General features: G+C 37.1%; 1 protein-coding gene across 1 annotated transcript in view; it reads left to right on the top strand.

The window, feature by feature from the left end:
• The window catches only part of EYS (eyes shut homolog), a 1768122-nt gene that overhangs the window by 1541986 nt on the left and 203298 nt on the right, over nucleotides 1-22838 (top strand). The window contains 1 exon segment of the mRNA XM_042939126.1: nucleotides 1188-1408. Within this exon segment, the coding sequence (XP_042795060.1) occupies nucleotides 1188-1408 (221 nt within the window).

Below are 22838 nucleotides of genomic sequence, written 5' to 3'. Positions count from 1 at the left end.
TGCAAGAGGGCCTATTATTACACCTTGAGTTTTCCACCCCACTATGCCCAAAGATAGTCATCCTCTGGGTGACTGTATATCTGAATCTTTTATAAAGTACACACACACAAAATTAAGGAATGCCTTTAGAAGCAGAACTCGAGTCACTAAAAAAGAACAAGAGCTCAAATAATAGAGTTAGTTAGATCTATTATGGGTCGTGGAGATGCTTTGATGTTCCTAGAATTGAACATGCTCTGTTCTCTAAAAGTGCATTTGCATCAAACCAGAGCATATTAATGTAAACATTAGGTGACATTACTGAGCATTTCCCATTCTCTCCTCCCCTTAGAGCCCTAACTTAATTATTTGGCTCTAGTTTCAGAATTCTTGCAATGATAGCTTTCCATTTTAGTGGATCTGTAATGTCAATCTGGATACTTTTCAGGTATCAGTTTGGAGTACATGAATGTGTACTGGGGATAAGGACATCAGAGGCATAAACTGCACAAATGCTGCATGCACCTTTTGTATGCCAACAGCCCTGAAGATCAGTGTCTTGTTACCACTTCATCCAGAATTCACGTGTATCTCATAAATTCCTGTTTGGGAAAGTTACTTTTTATATACATACAAATGATGAGAATTCAATTTATATACGTTACTGAAGGGTGGGAAGAGAGATTAAGTAGCAGTTTACATCGTGCCAGTGATTTTATCATCATTCTGGTCAGCGAGTATAAGCTCTGTTTCCAAATAAGGTCACATTCGGAGCTACTGAGGGTTAGAACTTCCACATAGGAATTTGGGGGAAACACAATTCAATCTCTAACAATAGTTAATTAACAAGACTCTATTTTCCTTATCAGTTATTATTTGCTAATATTTACATTAAGATTCAAACACTTCAGTTCCAAAATACATTTCAGAGTAATCAATCAACAAGTTTTATTGAATGCCCTTTTTTTAGAAAAATTAAGATTTCATTATGTATTGTGAGAGCTACAAAAGAAATATAAAATAAGGGCCCTTTCCTAAGGTAACTTATCCTACCACCTAGTAGAGGTGACAAAACTAAGCAACAATTACAACCTGTTTTACACAGAAGGATACATTAAAACATGCCTTACAGAACAAAACATTCTAGGTCTTTCTCATATAACCTGGCAACACCTGATCAGATATTTTTGTTGTTATTTTTCTTATAGGTGCATTTTGAATCAATGTACCTTGGCCATATCCCAGAAGATGTTAAGATCCATAAGAATGCAGGTCACATTTATGGGTTCAATGGCTGCATTCAAGAGCTTCAAGTAAACAACAAAGAATTCTTCATCATTGATGAAGCATTACGTGGAAAGAACATTGAGAACTGCCATGTCCCATGGTGTGCTCGTCATCTATGCCACAACAATGGCACCTGCATCAGGTTAGTTCTAGCCTCTTGAACTCTAACCTATATTTCTTGTCTCCATTCTTAAAACAACAAAAACCAGCAGCACTGTCATCTGGGTGATGGAAAGGTCTGGAACTTCCAATTTTGTGTATGCATCATCTAGGTGTTTCACACATGTGGTGGATACTTGTTTGTTCAAAGAAAGTTGTATATTGTGGTTCCAATGTCAAGAAATACTTGACCTCTGAAAATAACTAGGTAACTGGACCTGATTTTGGCAATTTCAGATAGATTCAAGCATAATTTACCAAGGTGTTCTGCTTTTGGAATATATAAATGACAGATTTTTATTCATTGATAATGGTTTTGATGCATTAATTTTTATTGCATTTTTTTGCTTCATCTTCAAAAATATAAAAGATCAACTCAGATCTCTAAGATTGAAGATGGAGAAGAATACTTATATCTGTTTCTTCTTTTTATTTGTAATCTGTATGTCAAGGAGGAAAAAGCCTATATACCTTATTTCCCTTGAAATAAAGATTCATCCTGCTCTTATAAGATTAAAAAGATTTTAATTACAATTACTTTCTACTCCACTAAAATGTCTTAAGTGAATCAACCCTGAGGGAGTCTCATTTGGACAGTGTAGAACATATTCCCAAATTTCTTTAATCCTCTGAGAAATCTTTATTTCAGGGCTACAAATGACAGAGAGGATGGTAAAGCATGTACAGATTATATTAACTAAAGTCAAGGAAAAATTGACCAAATCTCACAGGAAATAATTAATTCACCTCAGTGTTTCTAAGGGGCAAGGTATCAAGTAGGTAATGACTCCACAAAAGTAAACATCTGTATGCATAGTGTGGGAAAGAGAAAATAATTTATCGCAAGAGTAGATAGGAAATGGTAGGCAGAGATGGGCTCTGAAAATAATCACTGGAAAAGGAAATGAAAAACAACATAGAACCACAGACCAAAGACAGGAACAGAGGAATGGGCAGGTATGATAAAGTCAAGGTGATATATTTACCGAACAATCACACTCTGACCTAATATTTGAGGAGAAAGCATAGTTTAGTGGAAAAAGAGGATATCAACTCTTGGGGTGTCTAAACCCTTTGCTTCTGATTAGCTCTGCCCAAGTGTGTGCCTTGATTTACACATTTGTAAAATGACACCAGCAATTAGGACTTAATTCATATAAGAAAAATATAACAGATGAAGTTTCAAAGGACTTGAAAAGAGTGAATTTTGAGTTTGAGTGAAGCTAACTTCCTTGGTCGTGGTTATTTTTCTGAAAGAAACAAAACCAAGGTCTTATTTAATAAGTAGTCTGCTTTATAGTGAACCCACTAATAGCAATTATTTTTAAAACATATAATAATGCAAAAATTATCCAGTAAGATAACCTTCAGGACCCTGAAGGAAAATTAACTGTTGTGTAACTAAGTGAAATAGAAACAGGAAAACAGCTTTTCCTACTGACTTACTAATGTCTGAAATATTTGTGTCATTCAACCTAAATTAAATATTGCCAATGAGGCTTAACCACTGACAGAATTATAAAAGTGACAAGAATTGTGTTTCCTCTCTTTCTATATATGATGAACAGACTCTAACATAGACCCCATTATCCCTCTCCCAGTGTTCATGCCTTTGTATGATTCCCTCTCCTTTAGTGTAGGATCTATGATTTGCTTTGAACCTACAGAATTGGTGAAACCAATTGGTGAACCAACAGAAGGTGGTGAAACGTCAATTATGTCATTAGGTTACATAAGATTGTAGCTGCATCTTGCAAGGAGACCCTCTCTGTCTTGCTGACTTTGATAAAGCATGAAGCATTTTGGAGAAGGTCCATGTGACAGGGCACTGAGAATAGCCTCCAGCAAACAACCAGTAAGGTGGCCTCTAGCTGACAGCCAGCAAATATTGAAGCCCTCAGTTCTACAACTGCAAGAAACTAAATTTTACCAACAACCACTTCAGCTTGGGAGCAGGTCCTTCCCAGTTGAACCTTGAATAAGATCCCAACCTGACCAACACCTTGACTGAAGCTTATGGGCCTCTTATACAGAGGGCCAGTTAAGCCTTTCCTTAAACCCTTGACCCACAGAAAAAATAAGATAATAAATGTGTTTTAAGTTGCTAATTCTGTGGTAATTTTGCCATACAGCAAGAGAAAACAATTATACTCTAATTTTCTACAGAAGTGTCCGCATCACCAACTCAGAGACTAGGTAAGAGTTAGTTTTACTTTGTAACAATAACTGTCAGAGATACTGTAAGCCAAATACATGCTAAATAAAATAAATGTCTTATTTTCATAAACTATAGAACCTCACATGACTTCCAGTTTTAGTTATTTAATATGTATTTGAAAAAAAGGTAAAAATAATTATTCTAGTAGGATAGATATAAATAGTCCTAGGTTCATTCTCTTAGATTTATTTCAGCAAACATTGCCTAAAGGCCAACTGAGGGAAAGTACTATGTGAAACGAAGATGTATATTTAAGACACTATCCTGCACACAAGCAGCTTTCAGTTTAGTATGGAAGCTTTATCAGCACTTAAGGCCTTAGAGTGAATTTCCCCCCCACACACACACAAAAGTATCTGTTTTCCATCATATACATTATTCTGGCTTTCCATATCAATTTCTCAGTCTTTCAACCTCTCAACCCCTATTCCAGAGAAATCCACTCAAATGACAGCTGATTTTGGCAAGCACTATTTAAGGTCTTCCAGATCTGTATGTGCCTTTTATTGTTAGTGAAATGGAGACTAGCTGGCTGTAACCCCAAATAACACACTCTTCACATCCTCTGAACAACATGATTGCTATCTTGATTACCAATGCTGAACTGCCAGAACTACTCTTTGCGTTATTGCATCCAGGACATGCTGGTCCATGGCAACTACAACTTCCAATCCAGCATCTCCTTATGCACACCAACACCATAATACACTGGAGTTGGCTAATTTCAGAACAACAACAAAAATAGACTTCTCAGAAGGATCATAAGAACAGCCCCTTGGAGGTCAAAAGTTTAATCCAAGAAGAGCACAGATAGCTATAGGGCTACAGGGAAGATGATCAGAATAAGAATGGTATGTTTACTCTTTCCTGTTTTGTCTAAAATACCAATAGTAAACCATAATAGGGCATTCCAGCAGTCTGTGTAGCAACTCATAAGGAGAACCAGAATATGTACTGAAGGAGGACTCCCAGTGAGGCCATGAGCAGCTTCAGTCCATAGAGAAGAACACAGAACAAAGAAATGTCATAAAGAATCCTCACCATGACCAACACACTGCCCCCAGCAGACGCATACCCATACTTGGAATACATGGAATGGTATAAAGTTTTCCAACCAAGGAACCTAGAGAAACTCTGCTACTGAGCCCTATCTTGACTTGGACAAAATGGACCTGAACTGGCTTAATGCTTTTGGCAACTCAGTTCCCATCTGTGTTGTTGGCAAAAGCCAAAGATTATTTTCCTGTCCGTGTTGTCGCATCATAAAAAGGATCTCCCCAGGACCTTCCAGACTGTCTTCCAACCCTTGTCACCTTTTGGGTCTGTCAGTGCTATCTGACTTGATGTCATTCCTGAGCCTGCCTACCCAGGCAGACTTCTAAACTCTCCTTTTCTCCTGTTTTTTTGTTTGTTTTTGCTTTTTTATATATGCAAACAGATATATTCTGGAGGAGAATGTAAAATCAACATGCATTTGAAAACATGAAACTTCAATAATTAAATATTTGTCAAGGGCTGGAAGGATGAGATACTTTGACCCCTAAGGAGTAGGGGCTCATTTTGGATTATTCTAATGGGAAAAAGCTGAATAATTAGAATATTTCATGGTGGTTTGCCTTCTGAAACTATGAGGGTCCTCATGAGTCTGGGTTTGCTTTCCATGGCTTCCTGGCACTAGCAACTATTCTTAGAAATGAAATGCATATTATTCTTATGGATTGGCAATATCAGTGTTTTAGCAAATCAAAACACAAATGTTATGTTTGCAATGATTTCTAATTAGGGCACTATAAATAGCTGGAGTATAAAATAGTCAACCTGGGAAGGAGAGCCATCCACGATCCTCTGTCTTGCTGAGTAACTGGGAGAAATGAGACAACCAGGGAAATCTCAGATTTTCAGAATCCTCAGAAATTATTGAACCTTATACCTCATTTACAATGTCCTTCACTCTGTCCTTGTTTCACTCCTGTCTTTTTGGTATGTCTTTGTTTTTTTCATGTTTATCACATTGTAGTTAGTTAAAAATCCAGTTTGAACTGCCCCCAGCAGATCCTTTTAGTAAACTGACATGAAGAAGTCACTTCAAATCCTGGCTTAGTTGCTTAATAATTATGTGAACTTGGGCAAGTTTGCTAATCTTTTGGAACCCCATTAACTGAGCTAGAAAGTAGAGATGCTTTCTGTATCAGGTAGGAATCCTTCTGTTACAAATTCTGGGAAACTCATCCCAAACAGAATTTACTGGTTCACACTAAGTGGAAGGCTATGGATTCCCATTTTAGGTATCTTTTGATTCATGACCTAAAGGCCACCCTAGGGCCCAGTTTCTTCTGCTCCCTTTGGACACTTCAGTTTTAACTCCATTCTCAGATTTCAAATATAGCAAAATGGCTATAGGTGCTCCATCACCTACACCCCTCAGGTTTTCTCTCTTCTCCTATTTTCCCAGAAGAGGAGATTGGATTCAAGACAGCTTTCAAAATAGCAGAGCAATTTCAATAAGGTATATCAATATTTAGCCTTTCTGGATTGAAAAGGAATAGACAGAGTGACCTGATAGAATTCTTTTTTGGTCTACAAGTTTATTTTACTTCCAAAGTAACAGACCCTGTATTCAGAAAGAAAGAGTCATTATTACAAGGTCAAGAAGAAAGCTTTTTTACCTCTCAGCTTTTCTGTCTCAAGATATAAAGACACTAATTTTTAAATACTATAGCATGTATGCATGATGGTTTTACTTGAAAATGCAAATAATTTGTCATCACAATTTAATTGATCTAGTCCAGTGACTTTCATCTAGAATTTTAAAAAAAATCTCTCCTAACCTTAAGAGAGAGAAAAGTTTTTTTCAGTACACACGCGCGCGCGCACACACACACACACACACACACACACACACACTTGTACATCCTAATCCACATCTCCTGGGAATGCTTTTTCCAACATGTAAAGACTAGTGGTTTAATAGGAGATAACCCTTAAAGAAGCATACTTACTCTAAAGAAGAGTAGGATGGTAAGTGAAGAGACGTTCAGTACCATAAAGCTATACTTTAGGGTTCATGCAATCGACCCTATTTATAGCTATTTGTAAACAAAATCATCACTCATTTTAGCAGCTTGGTTGATAAAATTCAGTGTTAATAAGTTCTGTCCCTCCATTGTCTATGAAGGTAACCTGCTTACAAGAAGACAAATTTCATGTTGAAAAATATTAAGAGGAGTAACACTTTAGCAGCTTTACCAAGCAAATGTCATTCTGCTTTGAGTACCATCACATGTTTCTGGACAGTATCCAACCTTTTTTCATTTTGTTATAAATCTGTGCTAGAATTTTCAAACCCCTGTGGTTGCTCATTTCAGAGAAACCCAAATTGCATGTAGTGAAATTCAGTTTAGAAAAGTGATACAGAAGGGTTATTCTGAGTATCCAAATCTCTATGGACTTGGAACAAGCTGTTTCCAAAAGGGCATACATAGGAAGGTTAGCAAATTAAACAGATAATATTTAAATCACTTTCTCCTTTCTATGCCAGATGTTTTTAAATAGGTTAAATAATAATTTTAAAGGATCTCAGGTTTGGGAATATAACCTATACAACAAATGTACTAAGAACTCATGTCACTGACATTATAGTAAATAATTATTGAAATGCAAGTTTTAAACTTAGTCTTAATTTTACCAGGTGCTAAGCCTATAGGAATGTATTTTATCATGCACTGAAAGTCAGTAATTCCCATATGTGAATGAATGCGCTGTCTGTGCCTCTAATTGTTCTCATAGCTTTTATTCATCACTAACCAATGCTACCCTCCATGTGCTGGGGCAGGGGTCAGCAAACTTTTTTGTAAATGTCAAAATAGCAAATATTTCAGACTTTGCATCACAACGATTCAACTCTGCTATTGTAACTCTAAAGCAGCCTTTGACAACATATAAAAAATGAATGGGCATGGCTGTGTTCCAGTAAAACTTTATTCACACAAATAGATGACTAGCAGGATTTGGCCCAAGGGCCATGGTTTGCAGACCACTGCACTAGGATAAAAGATGGATGAAAGAGTTGTTTTATTCAGTTCATTGACCAAGAAAGTCCAACTCAATTTAATTTTCAATGTTAAACAATGTTTACATAGATAGATAGATAGATAGATAGATAGATAGATAGATAGATAGATAGATAGATAGAGGTGCCTGGGTGGCTCAGCTAGTTGAGCATCCAACTCTTGATTTCGGCTCAGGTCATGATCTCACAGTTCCTGAGATCAAGCTCTGCATCACACTCTGTACTGACAGTATGGAGCCGGCTTGGGATTCTCGTCTCTCCTTCTTTCTCTGCCCCTCTCCCATTGCTCACAGGTACTCTCTCTCTCTTTCTCTCTCTCAAAATAAATAAATAAACATGTTTTTAAAAGTTATATGGGTATTATAAGGTATTGACTCATGCAGTTATGGAGGCTAGGAAGTTCTGCAATCTGTCAGTCCGCTAGCTAAAAACCCAAGAAAGCTAGTAATGTAGATGCCAGTCTGAGTCTGAAAGCTTGAAAACCAGGAGCGTTGATGGCAGGAGATTGATGGCACAGCTCCACAGTCAGAGAGCGGGGTGCCTGGGTGGCTCAGTCGGTTAAGCGGCCGACTTCGGCTCAGGTCATGATCTCGCGGTCCGTGAGTTCAAGCCCCGCGTCGGGCTCTGTGCTGACAGCTCAGAGCCTGGAGCCTGTTTCAGATTCTGTGTCTCCCTCTCTCTGACCCTCCCTCGTTCATGCTCTGTCTCTCTCTGTTTCAAAAATAAATAAACGTTAAAAAAAAATTTTTTAATAAAAAATAAAAATTAAAAAAAAAAACAGAGAGCAAATTCTACTTTCCTCTACTTTTTGTTCTGTTCAGATCCCCAAGGGACTGGATGGTGCCCATCCAAGTTGGAAAGGGTCATCAGCTTTATTCAGTCTACCAATTCAAATACTGATTTCTTTTAGAAACGCCCTAAGAGATACACCCGGAAATAATGTTTAACCATCTATTTAGGTATCCTGTAGCCCAGTCAGGTTGACACATAAAATTAACTAAAGTAATCTCCAAAAAAAAAAAAAATTGTATTTCTTACCATTAGGGAACTTTCATTGTTCCCATTGTCCCATGTGAATAGAAGTAAAAATTGGTTTCTTTCATTCTGATCTTTCAATTCATTTTCCCTTTTCTTTCAATCCATGTTTTCTCATTTCATAGACATCTTTTTTGACATTGTTTGATAAAAAGAACTTTTTTTGTGATTTCTAGGTATTTAGTTTTCAAATCATTTAGCACTTCAAAATGAGGTAGGAGCTGTAAATTGAATTTGAAATTGCAGTAGTAACAACCATTAGAGTACAAAAGATTAGGGTATCATGTCTTAGCATTTCTATCTGTTCTGTAGTGAGTGGCAACACCCCCACAAAATGTTTGCTTGTCTTGTCATTTCATAGTGATATGTAGCTAGGCATCACCTGCTGAGATCTTTTAGTTATTACTCTATATCCAGGCCAGATTACCCCTAATCTAGCTCAGTGGTCTACTCTCACCTTCTGAATACCAAGGGGGGGAAAAAGAGCCTATTTCAGATCAATTTCTCACCACAAATTTAAACTAATAACATCTTCAAATATTTAATCCTTCTTCTTAGTTGCTACACTTTCTGTCTACAGTCAGCATCCTTGAAATTGTACTCAGAATTTGTGTCTCATGTCATAGAGGACTAATTTGTATTTGGTTAGATTATTCTCAGCTGTAAAAGTTTGCTACTGAGCATCTAAGCATCTCAATTGTAGGTAGCCCCTATTGCTAGAAACAAGGTGAAAAAAGAAAGTACCCAACCAGGTTTCATGTAAAAATTTAAGAGTGTATGTGGTCTTCTCCATTTCTCTCATTGTGTTAATTAATTGAACATTTAAGACATTTATCTGTGTATCCTTTCATTAAAGGCAGTTTAAACTTTAGAGGGTTTTAGTTTTCTTTTGTCAGTGATGTCAAGCGTGCTCTGTAGGATTTCTCTTTACTTTTTCTTAATGGAATATCATGCATGTTCCAGAGCTTTCTATTCATGTTGACATATTAAAAGCATGATTCAGCCTACTTCAGTTTAAAACTTCCACCTTACATTTAGTTTAATGGTTCCAGTCCCCTTCCTGGTTGGGTAGACCTGGAGTTCAAGAACTTGAATGGAGAAAGAATGTGATGTTTTCTTCCTGATGCCTTTCTGTCCCTCTTCTGTGTCTAGTTTGTCCATATTTGGGGCTGTGCTGGGGCAGAAGGGATTTGACTGAAATAGATTCAGAGGTTTTCTTCTTAAATGGTGCTATTTAAGCATGTTCTCCCTACAACAGAAGCTCAGTGCTGGATCTTCTGATACATGTGTATGTGAGTCTTCACCAAAATCTGCACAAGGGGCCACTCCACGGTCCAGTTACCCAAGGGAGGAAAAGATCTCTGGTTTATTTCTCCCAGCCTTATACTTCACAACTCCTTACTTGCTGCTGTGCTCTCCCCCAGTATAGACCTGGTTTACTCTGGAGCAAATGAAGCTAAGAGTCTCCCTCCCCCCACCCTTACACATGTCCTTCTGAGACTTGGGAGTTGCTAGGAATTGCAGTAGGTTATTATAGTTCTCTTTCAGAGGGCAAACTAGCTTGCAATCAAGATTCATTTCCATGTAAGCATTTCCTGGGAAGAGTCTAAAGAGATTTCAGAGAAAGAGGCCCGAATCTCCAAACTTCCTTGTAAGTCACTGAGATTTCTTTTCTCATTGTAAATAAATATTCACTTTTATACACAATTCTGTGTATCTACTTTTAAATCCTGTTTGTTATAAAGACCAGTGTCAAAGGTCAATTTTCAAAGAGTTTCAAACCTGACTTTCACACAAGTACATAATGAACACATGCCAAAGATTTAGTTATCTCATTAATGAAGACATGAGCATGATGGTTAAGTCTGCTTCAAAGAGAATCCAAGAGACTGAGGACAGAGTGTCACTGAGTGAATGCTAAAATAAGACTGCTAAGTTAAAGACAAAAGTAGTTAGTACCCTACAAAAGAACAAAATGTAATTTTGTAGTTTTCTTTCCTACCATTTTATGCTTGTTTGCTTCTCCATCAGACAAAAAATCTACAAGTTAACATGTAACTTCAGGATCTGGTCCTAATCAATAGTAAATAGTGAGCCACAGAAAAGTGCATTCTTCCAGAGGATTACATAATCTTTAAGCAGACCTGTTAGAAAATACTCTAGTAGGATATTAAAAGAATATGCTCTTGCCCCTTTGTCTTATTTCTGAGCTTTGAGCTTTTTCTGAATACCGGCCATCTTCTGCATTACCAAAAGATGGGAGTCCCAGCTGCTCAGTCCTATGCCTCTGCTTTCCTTAATGTTTAACAAGCTGGAGGTTATCATAAGCAAAAAAGCACTTAGAAAAATAGACCCATTAAAGTCTTCCATGATGTGAAAAACAAATATATCAGTGCTATTATTAGAAGAAAGGAAAAATACAGGCATGTTTTAGCTCCATATTACTGAGATGAAATGTAATGTATCACAACAAAATATTTTGGTAACTTTTTTCTGTTTTTTCCCCTGCAATATCCATATTTAGAAATTATTTTAATCCAATCTGTTTGATTAAAATGGGATTTGTGTATCTTTAAGATCATTCATCCATCCCTTCTTTCATACCACAAGCATTTGCAGAGAACCTTTTTTATGTTAAGCAGTGTGATGCATGGGATTTATAAAGAACAATAAGACATGGGATCTTTTTCTACATACTCTTTTGCTTATGATAATCTCAGGTTTGTAAAACATTAAGGGCTGCAGAGTAAAATGTGTTTTTTTCAATTATGCATACAAGGTTCAGTCTTAGGTTGAAACAGTCTAGGTTGCACAGCCTGTTGTTTATCTTTTTGATCTCATTTCTTTCCCCCATTCTACAAGTGTCAGGTATTGTGAAAATGGATTGATGTGGGGTCATTTATTCTTGCTTGGATAGTCTGACTGAAGCTGCAGGTTTCTTAGTTGCTTATAAAAGTGGATCACATATTTGGAAAGCATAACTCTTACCAATGTAAGTGTCACAGGGTTCTTGGTAAAGTACAAATGCAGTTTAAATTGATTTTCTAACCACTTTTATTACTGCTATCCTTGAGTGCACCAACAAGGGTTGAGCATTTGTTTTTACAGGGCAGAAAGCATTTAGGTCCTCTGCAAATCAGAGTTTCATTAAAGTCGTGATTGCAAATACAATTATATTTAAATGAGAACAAACAAGATTAAACATGAAGAAATTGTATCATTTACACCAAATTTGAAAAGTCTCAAAGAGTTAAATTTTCAAGGTTTGACTAATAGAAAAGACCACTATCAAATTCCACACATATTTTTTACATCATATTTATGCAGCAAGGTCAAACAAGTAGGGGGAAAAAATCTCATCTTCAATTTTCTCTACCCTTAGGTAATAATACATGGAGAACTCATTTGCCCTGATTGATCTTCCTGGGCATAAGAGACCTCTCTGGCTTAAATCCCATCTGAAAACTATCCTTCCTCTCCTTTTCTTATAGAATTCTAACAGTTTTTTTTTTCTCCAAAGAACAAGCAAGCAAAATATGAGCTGCTAATATGTTTTCCTTGACTGTTTTGCTCCCCTTCAAAAACTGTTAATTAATGGGGTTTTAGGAAGAATTTATGTATTAAAACCAGTTTGTTTTGTAACTAGAAATACTTATTCTTGTTTTAAATCTACATGGCTTACTACTTAAAGCTTTCATTTGTATACATGCGCACGCACACACATACACACACAAAAGATTTGGTAAATTGTGTTATGATTTTTATATGTAATTGGATATGCAGCTGTTAAAATTTTGTGGAAAACTTGACAAACAAAATGAAAACAAAGCACAGTTAAAGCTGGAATGAAATGTGAGATATCTAGAATCCCTTGGCTTAGGTTTGCAAAATGCTTAAAACAAGGAGTTTAAATAATTAATTTAGGAAGGAAACAAACCAATCGTTTTGGTTCAGTAGTAGACAGAATTCCCAAGCCTTACATTTTGTTCCTGGCCCATTTGCTGCCTATTAGTTACCTTAGGAAAATTGCTTAACCTTTTATACTAGGAAAATGAAGTAAGAATTGTTCCCCCTCCCCTCCTACACAGCAAGTGATTTGGAGAACAAGTTAAAACTTGTTAAAAACTTATGAGTATAAAGACTAGATGGAAAAACACTGGAAAATAAATTTGGTTATTGTTTATTGACATCAAAACACAATAGTGGCTTCAAGCAAGTACTGTCTATAAACACTGCTGATTGCCATTGACCTAGCAATTACCAAGTGCTGTCTTTGTTTTGGAAAACGAGATAGTGGTACTGTTCTGATGTAATTTTATCTGAAAATGATGTTAACGCTTAAAATATCTTTGGGACATAGATTTAGATTTCAGCTTCACAAATGGGAAAATGGGGTATAAGTGAGTTAAGATATTTGTTCAAGTCAACACTGATAATAGAGACAGGATAAATCATACTCTTCTAGACTTTAAGTAAGTGCTTTCTGTCCTAACCTTTGCAATATGAATCAACTATTTGCTCCATTACACAAAAAAAAGTTAGTCGTCCGAAGTTAGTGATTTGGTAGCTATTTTCAGCAGTTCTCTGAGTTGGGAATTATACTTAAAGATGAGGCTATATCTAAAAATTATAGTTTATCGCTTCGGACCAGTCTAACAGGCAAGAGGTCTGTGCCTTCTTCCCCTTACTCTTAAGGATACCACTAACCATTTCTGGAATTTTCACCATTTCAGTAAAGAGGGGATTAAACTAGACTGGAATTTCCAAAACTGTTTTTCAAGATATACTAATAAGCACTCCTTGGGGGAAAAAAGATGAGAGGGGGCAAATTTTTCTAAGACAAATTCATAAAATGTCACATGCCCATTCCCCTCTTTAAGTGTAATGTATTTCAACATGTTAAAGAAGTCGTATGGAAAATAACGCATTCCACTGTACTTAATAGAAGTTTCTAAACTTATTTCACCCAAATAACATTTTTCCAGGAATATGTATTAACATTACACTGAACATTCTGTTTCTCAGAAACAGTATGAGGAAATGCTACACCAGTTGATACAAACAACATCCAGTGAGTACTTTTTTTTTCCACTTTTCAAAGACTTCCAGAGTAGAAGATTGTACAGCAATACCTGGGAGTATATGCTGGGTTTGTATGCTTTAATACCAAGAATCCTTTCTTCATACCTGACAAGTTGTCATAGGCTCCAAGATATACATTGTTTTCTTCTCAGTCCTGTATTAATAGGACTTATGACAACAGTTTAAGTTCTATAGAACTGACAGAAAATCATGCCTAAATATTGGAGTTGTGTTGAGGGAGGAAATTATCTGCGCATTGGAACCATGTGGTGAGGTTATCCCTGAACATTCAGCTGACTAATTTCCTTCCCTTTTCCTCCCCTACAAATGCTCTAAGGTTTCTGTATTTGCTTCCTCAATCTACCCATCTACACAGAAACAGAAATTAAAGCCTCAAAACTGTTCTAGTCCTAATTGTGAGTCACAAATGTTTATATTCATGATCAGAGGGTGACAGTTTCTGCTCCCAAAGAGACAGGCCTGGGCTGGGGAAGGGATGGTGGAGAGGAAGAGTCAAAAGAATAGGGACTAGTTGTTTGGAAAGAAGAAGGACTTTGCCTCAGGACCAGGACAGAGTGAAGTGGACTCAGTGCCCAGCTGGCCTTGAATGTGGACCACCTATTGTCACATTTGGGAATTCCTGACACTTGAAATGTCCCTTGAACAGATGATGAACCAACATGCACCTTTTTCAAGGATGGACATGAATGGATACTTGGTCTCCAAATGAGATGGAACTGCTCAGAACCACTGGGGGCTTCCCCCATGAACCAGAACAATGGTCAGCACTAGGTTCAAATCTCATATCTGCTCTTCTATGTGATATGGGCACATATGCTTCCTGAGCTTTTTTTTTTTTCTCATTTGACTAAAGATCACCCAGACCTTTCTAATTCTAGATATCTAAGCATCTAAAGGCCCTTCCAATGCTATTGTTTGTCATCTAGAAGTATATCCTCTAATTTAAATATTAAGGGAAATCTAAATGCATGTTGATTTAAATATATTAAAAAATACATTCTAATTTTATGTTCTGCCATTGTGTATATTAAAAATCTATTTCTGTGCATATAGAGGGCAACTGAGAAAACCTTATACTATCATGGTCAGATGAAGTAAAAATCCAGAGAATGTTAGTCTGAGAGAAATAACATTGACAAATAAATCATTCTTAACCTGAACCAGGTTACTTGGATGTACCTGAAGTGAAATTCTCCAGTTTGGGTCTTTACTTTTTATTCTCTGGTCCATTTTACAGCTTTATAGAGGCAGAAGTTAACTTGTAGATTTTTGTCAGATAGAGATGAGAATAATTTCATTCTAATGGAAAAGTACTCTAAATGTTGCAGTTTATTGCCCTGTTGGACATTGACTAGTTTTATATCTAATTGAGCAATCTTAATATTGCTTCTCGAATATTCTTTAAATTATTTTTGACATCTTACTGATTCCCTCATTAATTACCAAGTTAAATAAAACCTTGACATGCATTCATATTATGTTTGCAGGCATAATTTCACTGGTATAAATTACACTTTATCAAAATTGCATATCCACCTTCCTTTCCTTCATTATTTTTATATGAAAGGAAGTGGATTAAAATGAAGACCAAGTGAGGAAACAGTCACAATGGAGAATAAGAAAGGCAGTGTCAACCCTCTTGCCTCAGGATTGAGGTAAGAGCCATCACTTCTCAGCAGTAATGTTCCCCATCATCCCATACATCATCTGTCCTGGGGACCACAGCCAAGCTTCATGGGTGTGAGGCACTGCGGCTGCACAGGGAATCATGCTCATAAAAGGCCTTCATTAGAGGCTTAATACTTTGGTACTGCCATATCAAAATTCTTAATACACAGATAATCTTTGATTTTGGCTATTGTTAGTGAAGTGAGATGGGACAATGGAGCTTGTGCCAGGACTTGGAGTCCTGCAGTCCCACCACCTTCCTGTGTCTCCAGGAAAAGTTCTCAGTCACCTGCTCCCCACCCCCACCCAGTGACCACTGACAGGCCCACCTCTGACGGGGGCCTGGGCATGGGCACAGGAAGAGTCAGGGTCCAGTCCATGACATAGCCACATGCTAAACACAGGGCATGGTCCTGGATGTCTGCATAGGTCTGCATTCACCCTGTGAGTATCCTCATGCCTGAGGCAGGATGGCATTAACTGGCAAGTAAAAAATACAGTAATAGGGGCACCTTGGTGGCTCAGTCAGTTGAGTATCTGACTCTTGATTTTGGCTCAGGTTGAGATCTCAAGGTTTGTGAGCTTGAGCCCCACGTCAGGCTCTGTGCAAATAGCTCAGAGCCTGCTTGGGATTCTCTCTCTCCCTCTCTCCCTGCCCCTCCCCTGCTTGCTCTCTCTCTCTCTCTATCTCTCTCTCTCTCAAACTAAATATAAACTTATTTTTTTAATAAAAAAAGAGAACACAATAACAGCTTGAGAAAGACTGCTAAAGAAAGTAAAGGGTTTTTTTTTTCCTGCTTTTTGAAGTAGAGATTCTGCATCTTCATCTTGAACTGGGCACCACAAATTATGTAGCTGGCCCTGCGGGGGTGAGGAGTAAGTGTTCTCAAAGACGTGCTGCTTGACGTCCAAGCCTCACATACTTGGAGTGACCACTGCAAATATACTGAACCAACAAAAGATGTAGGAGACAAAGTTTTCCATTTATCATTGACCCTCAAATCTTTTTTATCATAATGATATGTGCTCAGAGAACAAAATAAATCCCAATGACAGTGCATAAGATTATTTAAGGATCCCATAATAATTACAGAATGTGCAGAATATTTATCACTCTCTATTAGTTAATGCAGACCCGTCAGGATATTCTTTTTGCCCAGAATTTATGCACTAGAAATGTAATAAACAACAACAACAAAAATCTGCATGCTCTCCTTTAAAACCCAAACTCAAAAAAGCCAGGTCAGAAATACCCGAAATTTGTTTTTCTAAGGTTTTCATAGATTTTATAGTATGAAATTGTTCTTGGACAAGGAAACATTCATCTTCAGGTCAGTTCAACAGGCATATTTAGAGAGCACCTACCATATGCTAGTCATTTTGTGAGGCATAAAAATAGTGCAGTAAATAAGTCATAAACCCTATGCTCGAGAACTTGAAGGGGAATGAGGATGCCACAATATAATGTATAAGTGCTCATATTAAGAACTGTACATATTGATGTACCACTGAAAAATATATCACTATGAAGCCACAAGCATAGGCACAACATAAACAGAAGTGGAAGCAGAATATATGAACTTCGTATATAACTTACTTCACAGTAAGTTCAATTTCGATACATTGCATCATTAGGTAAATATTACAATCCAAAAGCGCATTTAATGTAATATAGACCTCGTTTTCACATATTCCTACCAAGTTCTCCTGTTTGATTTGCATTACTTAGTAAAACATCTAAAACTGCCAAGTAAGGGAAAACTCCAATGAAATTTCTCACCTGCCTACCATGGCTGACTGGAGACTTAATCGTGGTGAACATCATCCTTTCTGAGCCTGTCTTGGGGAGCTTTTTACCGAAAGGAAGACTGAAGTTTATCAGGGGTCATCTGGCAGGAGAGATTTTTATTAGAGTTTTGAGAAGCCTCTGAAATATTCTGCCTTCACCTCTGTAGCCTTGTAGAACAGGGGACTGCAGATCTCATAGCTGATATTCAAACTAAAATTGCACCACATAGGTATGAGAAATCAACTTGACATCAAAGGTTATCCATCTTCCCACACTTGCTTCTCTTGCTCCAATCTCAATTCCATAGGTGCTTTTATTTTTTAGTTCATTTTTAAGAAGAAGGAAAAAATGCTGCCACATATACCTCTGCCTTTTTCCTCTGCTAGATGCATCTGCAAATCCAGCTGTGATTCTTTTGTTGTTTCTCAGACATAGACAAATAAGCCACAAGCTAGACTACAAAAATAAAGAATTCTATTTGTCCTTGAATGTGGTTTGAGCTACCACATCTTTATTTTAAACTAAAGCTCTTCTCTAAACTTTGCATCCACAATATTTTTCAGATATTTCTGAGTCTTTTTCAGAGAATTTTCCTAGAAAAAGCAGAGAAATGTCAAACTGAAATAGCCTCAAAGAGCAGATATAAATGTAGAAGATAAGTATAGAAGGCAAACACATCTCCATATTAGAAAGGTCTCCTTGTATTATAATTAGTGAAAGCAGAATTTTAAAGTCATAATGTGGCAGTAATTGTAATGGTGCTTGTGACAGCATACTCTTACATAACCTAAAACTAAGCCAACCTTATCAAACACTGCTGAGTAATTTTTTAACTTACTCTGTCACTTAAAATGATGTCATTTGGGGGGAAGTCCCTTCGCCTCCCAAATCTTCAGTTTCTTGCCTATAAAACAGAGAAAGTATTAATGACTGTTGATCCAGCTCTTCAGAACTATATGGGGCTGAAATAAAACTACATGTATGGAAATGCTTTAAATTGCAAAGCACCATCCAAATGCAAGGACATTTTATTATATAGGTGCAGGATGTTGAAAAAAAAAAAAAGAATGTAAAGACTCCTTTTGATTTATACAAGTAGTTTCTGTTCATCCCATGAGGATTAATTATAGAGTTCCCACATTTCCAAAATATTCAGAGATTTATTCAAATAGGTTCAGAACCTACTGAAACATGTTGAGTTGATCAAAAGCCCCCCCAAAATTTCTCCAGTCCTGCTTAAAACTCACTGGTGCCAGACTCACATTCATGCTTTTGAGGCAAAATCAGAACGAGGTAAATTCCTGTGATCATTGGGGAGCATTTGCAATGTCATTAAGTCACTGCCTCTCTCTCCCTTCCAGGGAAATCCTAGTATGTGGCTGGAGTTTTTAAAACAGCTTATTGCCCTTTAGCACCACATGGACTACCTTTATACTCTTTTCAGTTAACCCCCATAGGTGGGGGAGGAAATAATAAAAATAGATAGCATCATTAATTTTTTTTACAATGTCCTAATCATTCTATATGCATTATCTCAGTTAATCCTCACAATATTGCTATAAGGTTCATGCTCTGATTAACTCCATTGCATAAATAGAAAAATTCAGGCACAAAGAAATTAACCACTAATGGTGGAGGTAGGTTTAAACCTCAGGCAGTCTTCTTAGTCTCTGCTCTACCCCATCACCCTCTACTGCATCCTATGAAATATTCTACTGAAATGACTCTGGTGGCTGTTGCTGTTGTTTGAGGCAGCTACATCTTTTTAAATGCTTTATTGTGTTTTGTGGCTGGTATCTCATTAGTTGATGTACATTTTTAAAGTAGACATCACAGCCCCTTTAGGGGCGTCACAAAATAAGAAAACTGAAGTTCAAAGAGGTTAAACAACATGTTCAGGTTCACAGAATAAGTGGCATAAGTGACTTGGCTGGGATTTTAGCCCAAGTCTGTTTGAATCCTACATCACATGTCCTTTTAGTAATGTTTTGCTAAATCTCTGTGATCCTTTTCACATGATACACATGGTATTTTCTGTTACAGGTTCTATTCCTCTCTAGCTCCTGGTAATGAGGAGAAAATTCCAGCTATTTTGCTAGATCTTACAAAGACCAATCATGAGGGGGTTTTAGAGTGGTGGTGGGGAGGTCTGGGGCTGATGGCCAAGAAAGAATTCTTGAGATGTCTTTGGTACAAAAAGGTGATTTTATTAAAGCACAGGGACAGGACCCGTTGGCAGAAAGAGCTGCACTGGGGTTGTGAAAAGTGACTAATTATGTACTGTGGAGTTGAGGGAGGTAAAGGCAAAAGAGAGGCCTTCAGAAAGATTTTGATATGCTAAAGAGGACTCTGAAGAAACCAGAGGCCTTGCTGTTGTCAAGCTAAGGTTGTTTTCCCTCTAGTAAGGCATTAACATTAAGACAGTAGGAAGTTCCTGGAAAAATGTTATATTCTGTATTTGTCTCAAGTGTTTGTCAATGGGCAGGTTATAAAGAAATTTGATGTTATTTACATTTTCTCCTTGCCTTTGTTCCCCACATTATTGTGGAGGGGAGGGTGATTTAGGGCTCCAGGAAACTGAACCTGGGGGTTTCTGGAGATTAGGTTATTGATAAGATTGCCTTTTTCTTGTAATTTACTAAGACATCTGTAAACTGATGGAGACTCCTGCCCTGCATGACTGTGATCTCTATCAATTAACCATTTGTTTACCCCTTTCCTTTGTTCCTGGGCAGCCAAGAGTGCCTGAGGAATGTCACAACATATCCCACCTGGGGGTGGAGGGTGGGGGTGGGGGGGGGGAGGGGCTTGTTGTTATTTGTGCTTTGCCCTCAGCTTGCCTTATGCTCCCTTATCACCAAGACAGGTCCAAAAGCTAAACCATGAAGTTACCAATTTTTTTTATTGAAGTCAAATCAACCAATCCAGTCGACACAGCCCCTATTTTCATCTTCCAGTTTATGCAGTAATCATTGGAACGAATAGAGGTCCTTACTCATGAAGAAGTTGTCATACATTGTCCTGCAGACCTATTATATTACCAGTTGACTCTTGGGAAAGGAAGACAGTTTGATACCTAAGCACTCATAGAAGGGTTAGGCTTTTCTTGCTCCTCAAAAATAAAATGCATTGTTAATTTTTAAACCATCCTGTTAAAACTGAAAACAATCACTTAAACATAAGAATTGTAACAGTACATAAATATTACCTATTAGATTGGAAAAGCAGGAGCAGAAAATCGTACATTTTCACACATAGGCATCACACTGTCTTTTCTGCCGCCAGCTGCTACAACAAAGAGTAGAAGACCACAGAATTTCTGCCTTCGTGACTCTTGTGGAGGAACAAAGCTTATCATTACTAGGCTATAATATACAAAGAATCCTACTCTCTACATAGTAAATACGTGAATAGAAAGGCTCTTGTAGACCAAAAACATTCTGCTCTCACAGGCAAGGTGAAGTTAAGCGTATTCCCCCACGCCTTAAACAAAAAAAAAAAAAAAAAAAAAGCCAACTTAATCTCTGGCCTCAGTCAAATCTTTTTTAGTGGAACCAAAAACAGATAATAGAAGTATAAGCTGGCTTTCTCCAATAGGAAGATCCATGAAGCTATGCTAAGCAAAAGTGCAATGTATTCACCATGGTGAAAAGATTGTTTTTATTTAGAAACCTGGCAGTCTCTGTTGGCATAACATGACAGCAATTGCCTCACCTTATTGGCTGTGTTTTCTTTTTTCTATGGCTCTGTCTCCTGTAGCCTGAAATTGTCACTTTACTTAGCTAACTGCTAACTCACAAGCAATAAAGGAGCCAGTTGTTGTTTTAATTGTTCTAACAAGAGGAGAAGTATGAGGGGGAAAATTCATGTTTCACTCTATTTGCCTTACATTTGTGGATCCGGTGTTCTGATTTATAGTGTGACTTATGCTGCTTCAAGACTCAGAGCTAAATTATGAAGTCAGTTTTCAGCTTCAACAAATCCTCTCTGGGTCCTGCTGTGTTTCCCTTAATGGCAGGGACTGGTGGATTCCATCTGTAAGGAAGCATGCTTTGCATATGAAAAACCACAGGGCAGAAGACAATGCAGAAAAGAATTGCAGTTCAACAATTCCTTTGCCTTTTGTGTGTGTGGTTGTTTGTTTTGTTTGTTTGTTTCTTTTTAATACTGAAGATGGAAATCATTGAATGATTTGGAAAGAAATCTTTTTTATTACGGAATTGAAAGAATAATTATTTGGCGTCCCATATACATATACTTGAAAGCAAAATACCATTGCTTAATATAAATATAACAGCGGGCTTTAAGATCTCAACTAATCTTGCTTAGACACATCACTTTAAGAAACACTGAGTTTCTTGAGCTCTGATTTATACAAAACTCTTTACTCTCTTGTTCTAGGTTTGTTTAGCCTGATGTGAACATAAGTTTATCCTAGCTAGACAGTCCACTGAGAATACACAAGAATTTCAATTTTACCTCAAATTAAAAAGGGGGAGGGAATCAAACTTGTATTGAAAAAAAAAAAAATGAGTTATTGTTCTTCATATTGGTCCATAGGTAGAACAATATTCTCTTTATATTCTGTTTCTCTAAACTGAATTTAATCTTCCTTCCGCTGGGCAGAGTAAAAAAAAAAAAAAAAAAAAACAGTAATAACTTACTGCCACCTACAGATAGGAGATAAGGCTTTGAAAGTGTCTCCTGGTAGCAAGAAAGATGAAACTGGGGTTCACACTAAAGACCTACAAGTCACAGAACATAGATCTTATTGGTGCTAGATGCAAGAAATGAATACTTTCCTACCCTCGATAATTAGAATGCATTTGTAGTTTATGAGATTTAAATGAAATTAGAGCTAACTAAAAAAATAGATTCTCTAATAGTATATTCAAGCCATTTTCTTTTAGTAAAAGTTTCTTCCTACTGGTAGTGAGTTGTCAATTACTGCAGCCTAAGTTTTGAGGAGAGGAGAAAAACCCTTGTGCCAGCCAACATTTGCAATAAGCTGTCACCTCACCCAAAGCCTGCACTGGGGGCATGAAGTAATGCCATTTTTGTATTATTATTTCTTGAAGTCACATACCAGTAACTTTTCTTGAGTCATATTTGAAGTGTCTCAGACCTCCTCTTCCACATTTCTCAGTGTGCAATTAATTAGATGTTTCTTTTCTCCTTATTCTTGCACTTATTTCTAAGTCCATCCAGTCATTTTCATAAAAAAAAAGTTCATGTGACTTTGCTATATCACTTGCTGTTCTTGCTTTTAAAAGAAGTATTTATTACATTTTCCAAGTGTATATGTTGATTTGGGAAAAAAATATTAACAGAATACACAGGGAGATATTTTCAAAGAAATGTTACAGCTCATCTAAAAAGTTAGAAGTAATTGCTATAAACAGAATCACACATACCTAGGTGGGTGATTCTGAAACAAATTATTTAATTTCCTGGTTACATTTTTCTCTGCTGTGAAATGGGAATGATAGTATTACACGCCTAATAGGGCTGCTACTTGGATTAAATGGGTT

The sequence above is a fragment of the Panthera leo genome, chromosome B2 (genome assembly GCF_018350215.1).
Source record: "Panthera leo isolate Ple1 chromosome B2, P.leo_Ple1_pat1.1, whole genome shotgun sequence".
NCBI lineage: Eukaryota > Metazoa > Chordata > Mammalia > Carnivora > Felidae > Panthera > Panthera leo.
The sequence above is the reverse complement of the archived record's forward strand: the minus strand, read 5'-3'. Positions and strand labels throughout refer to the sequence as shown.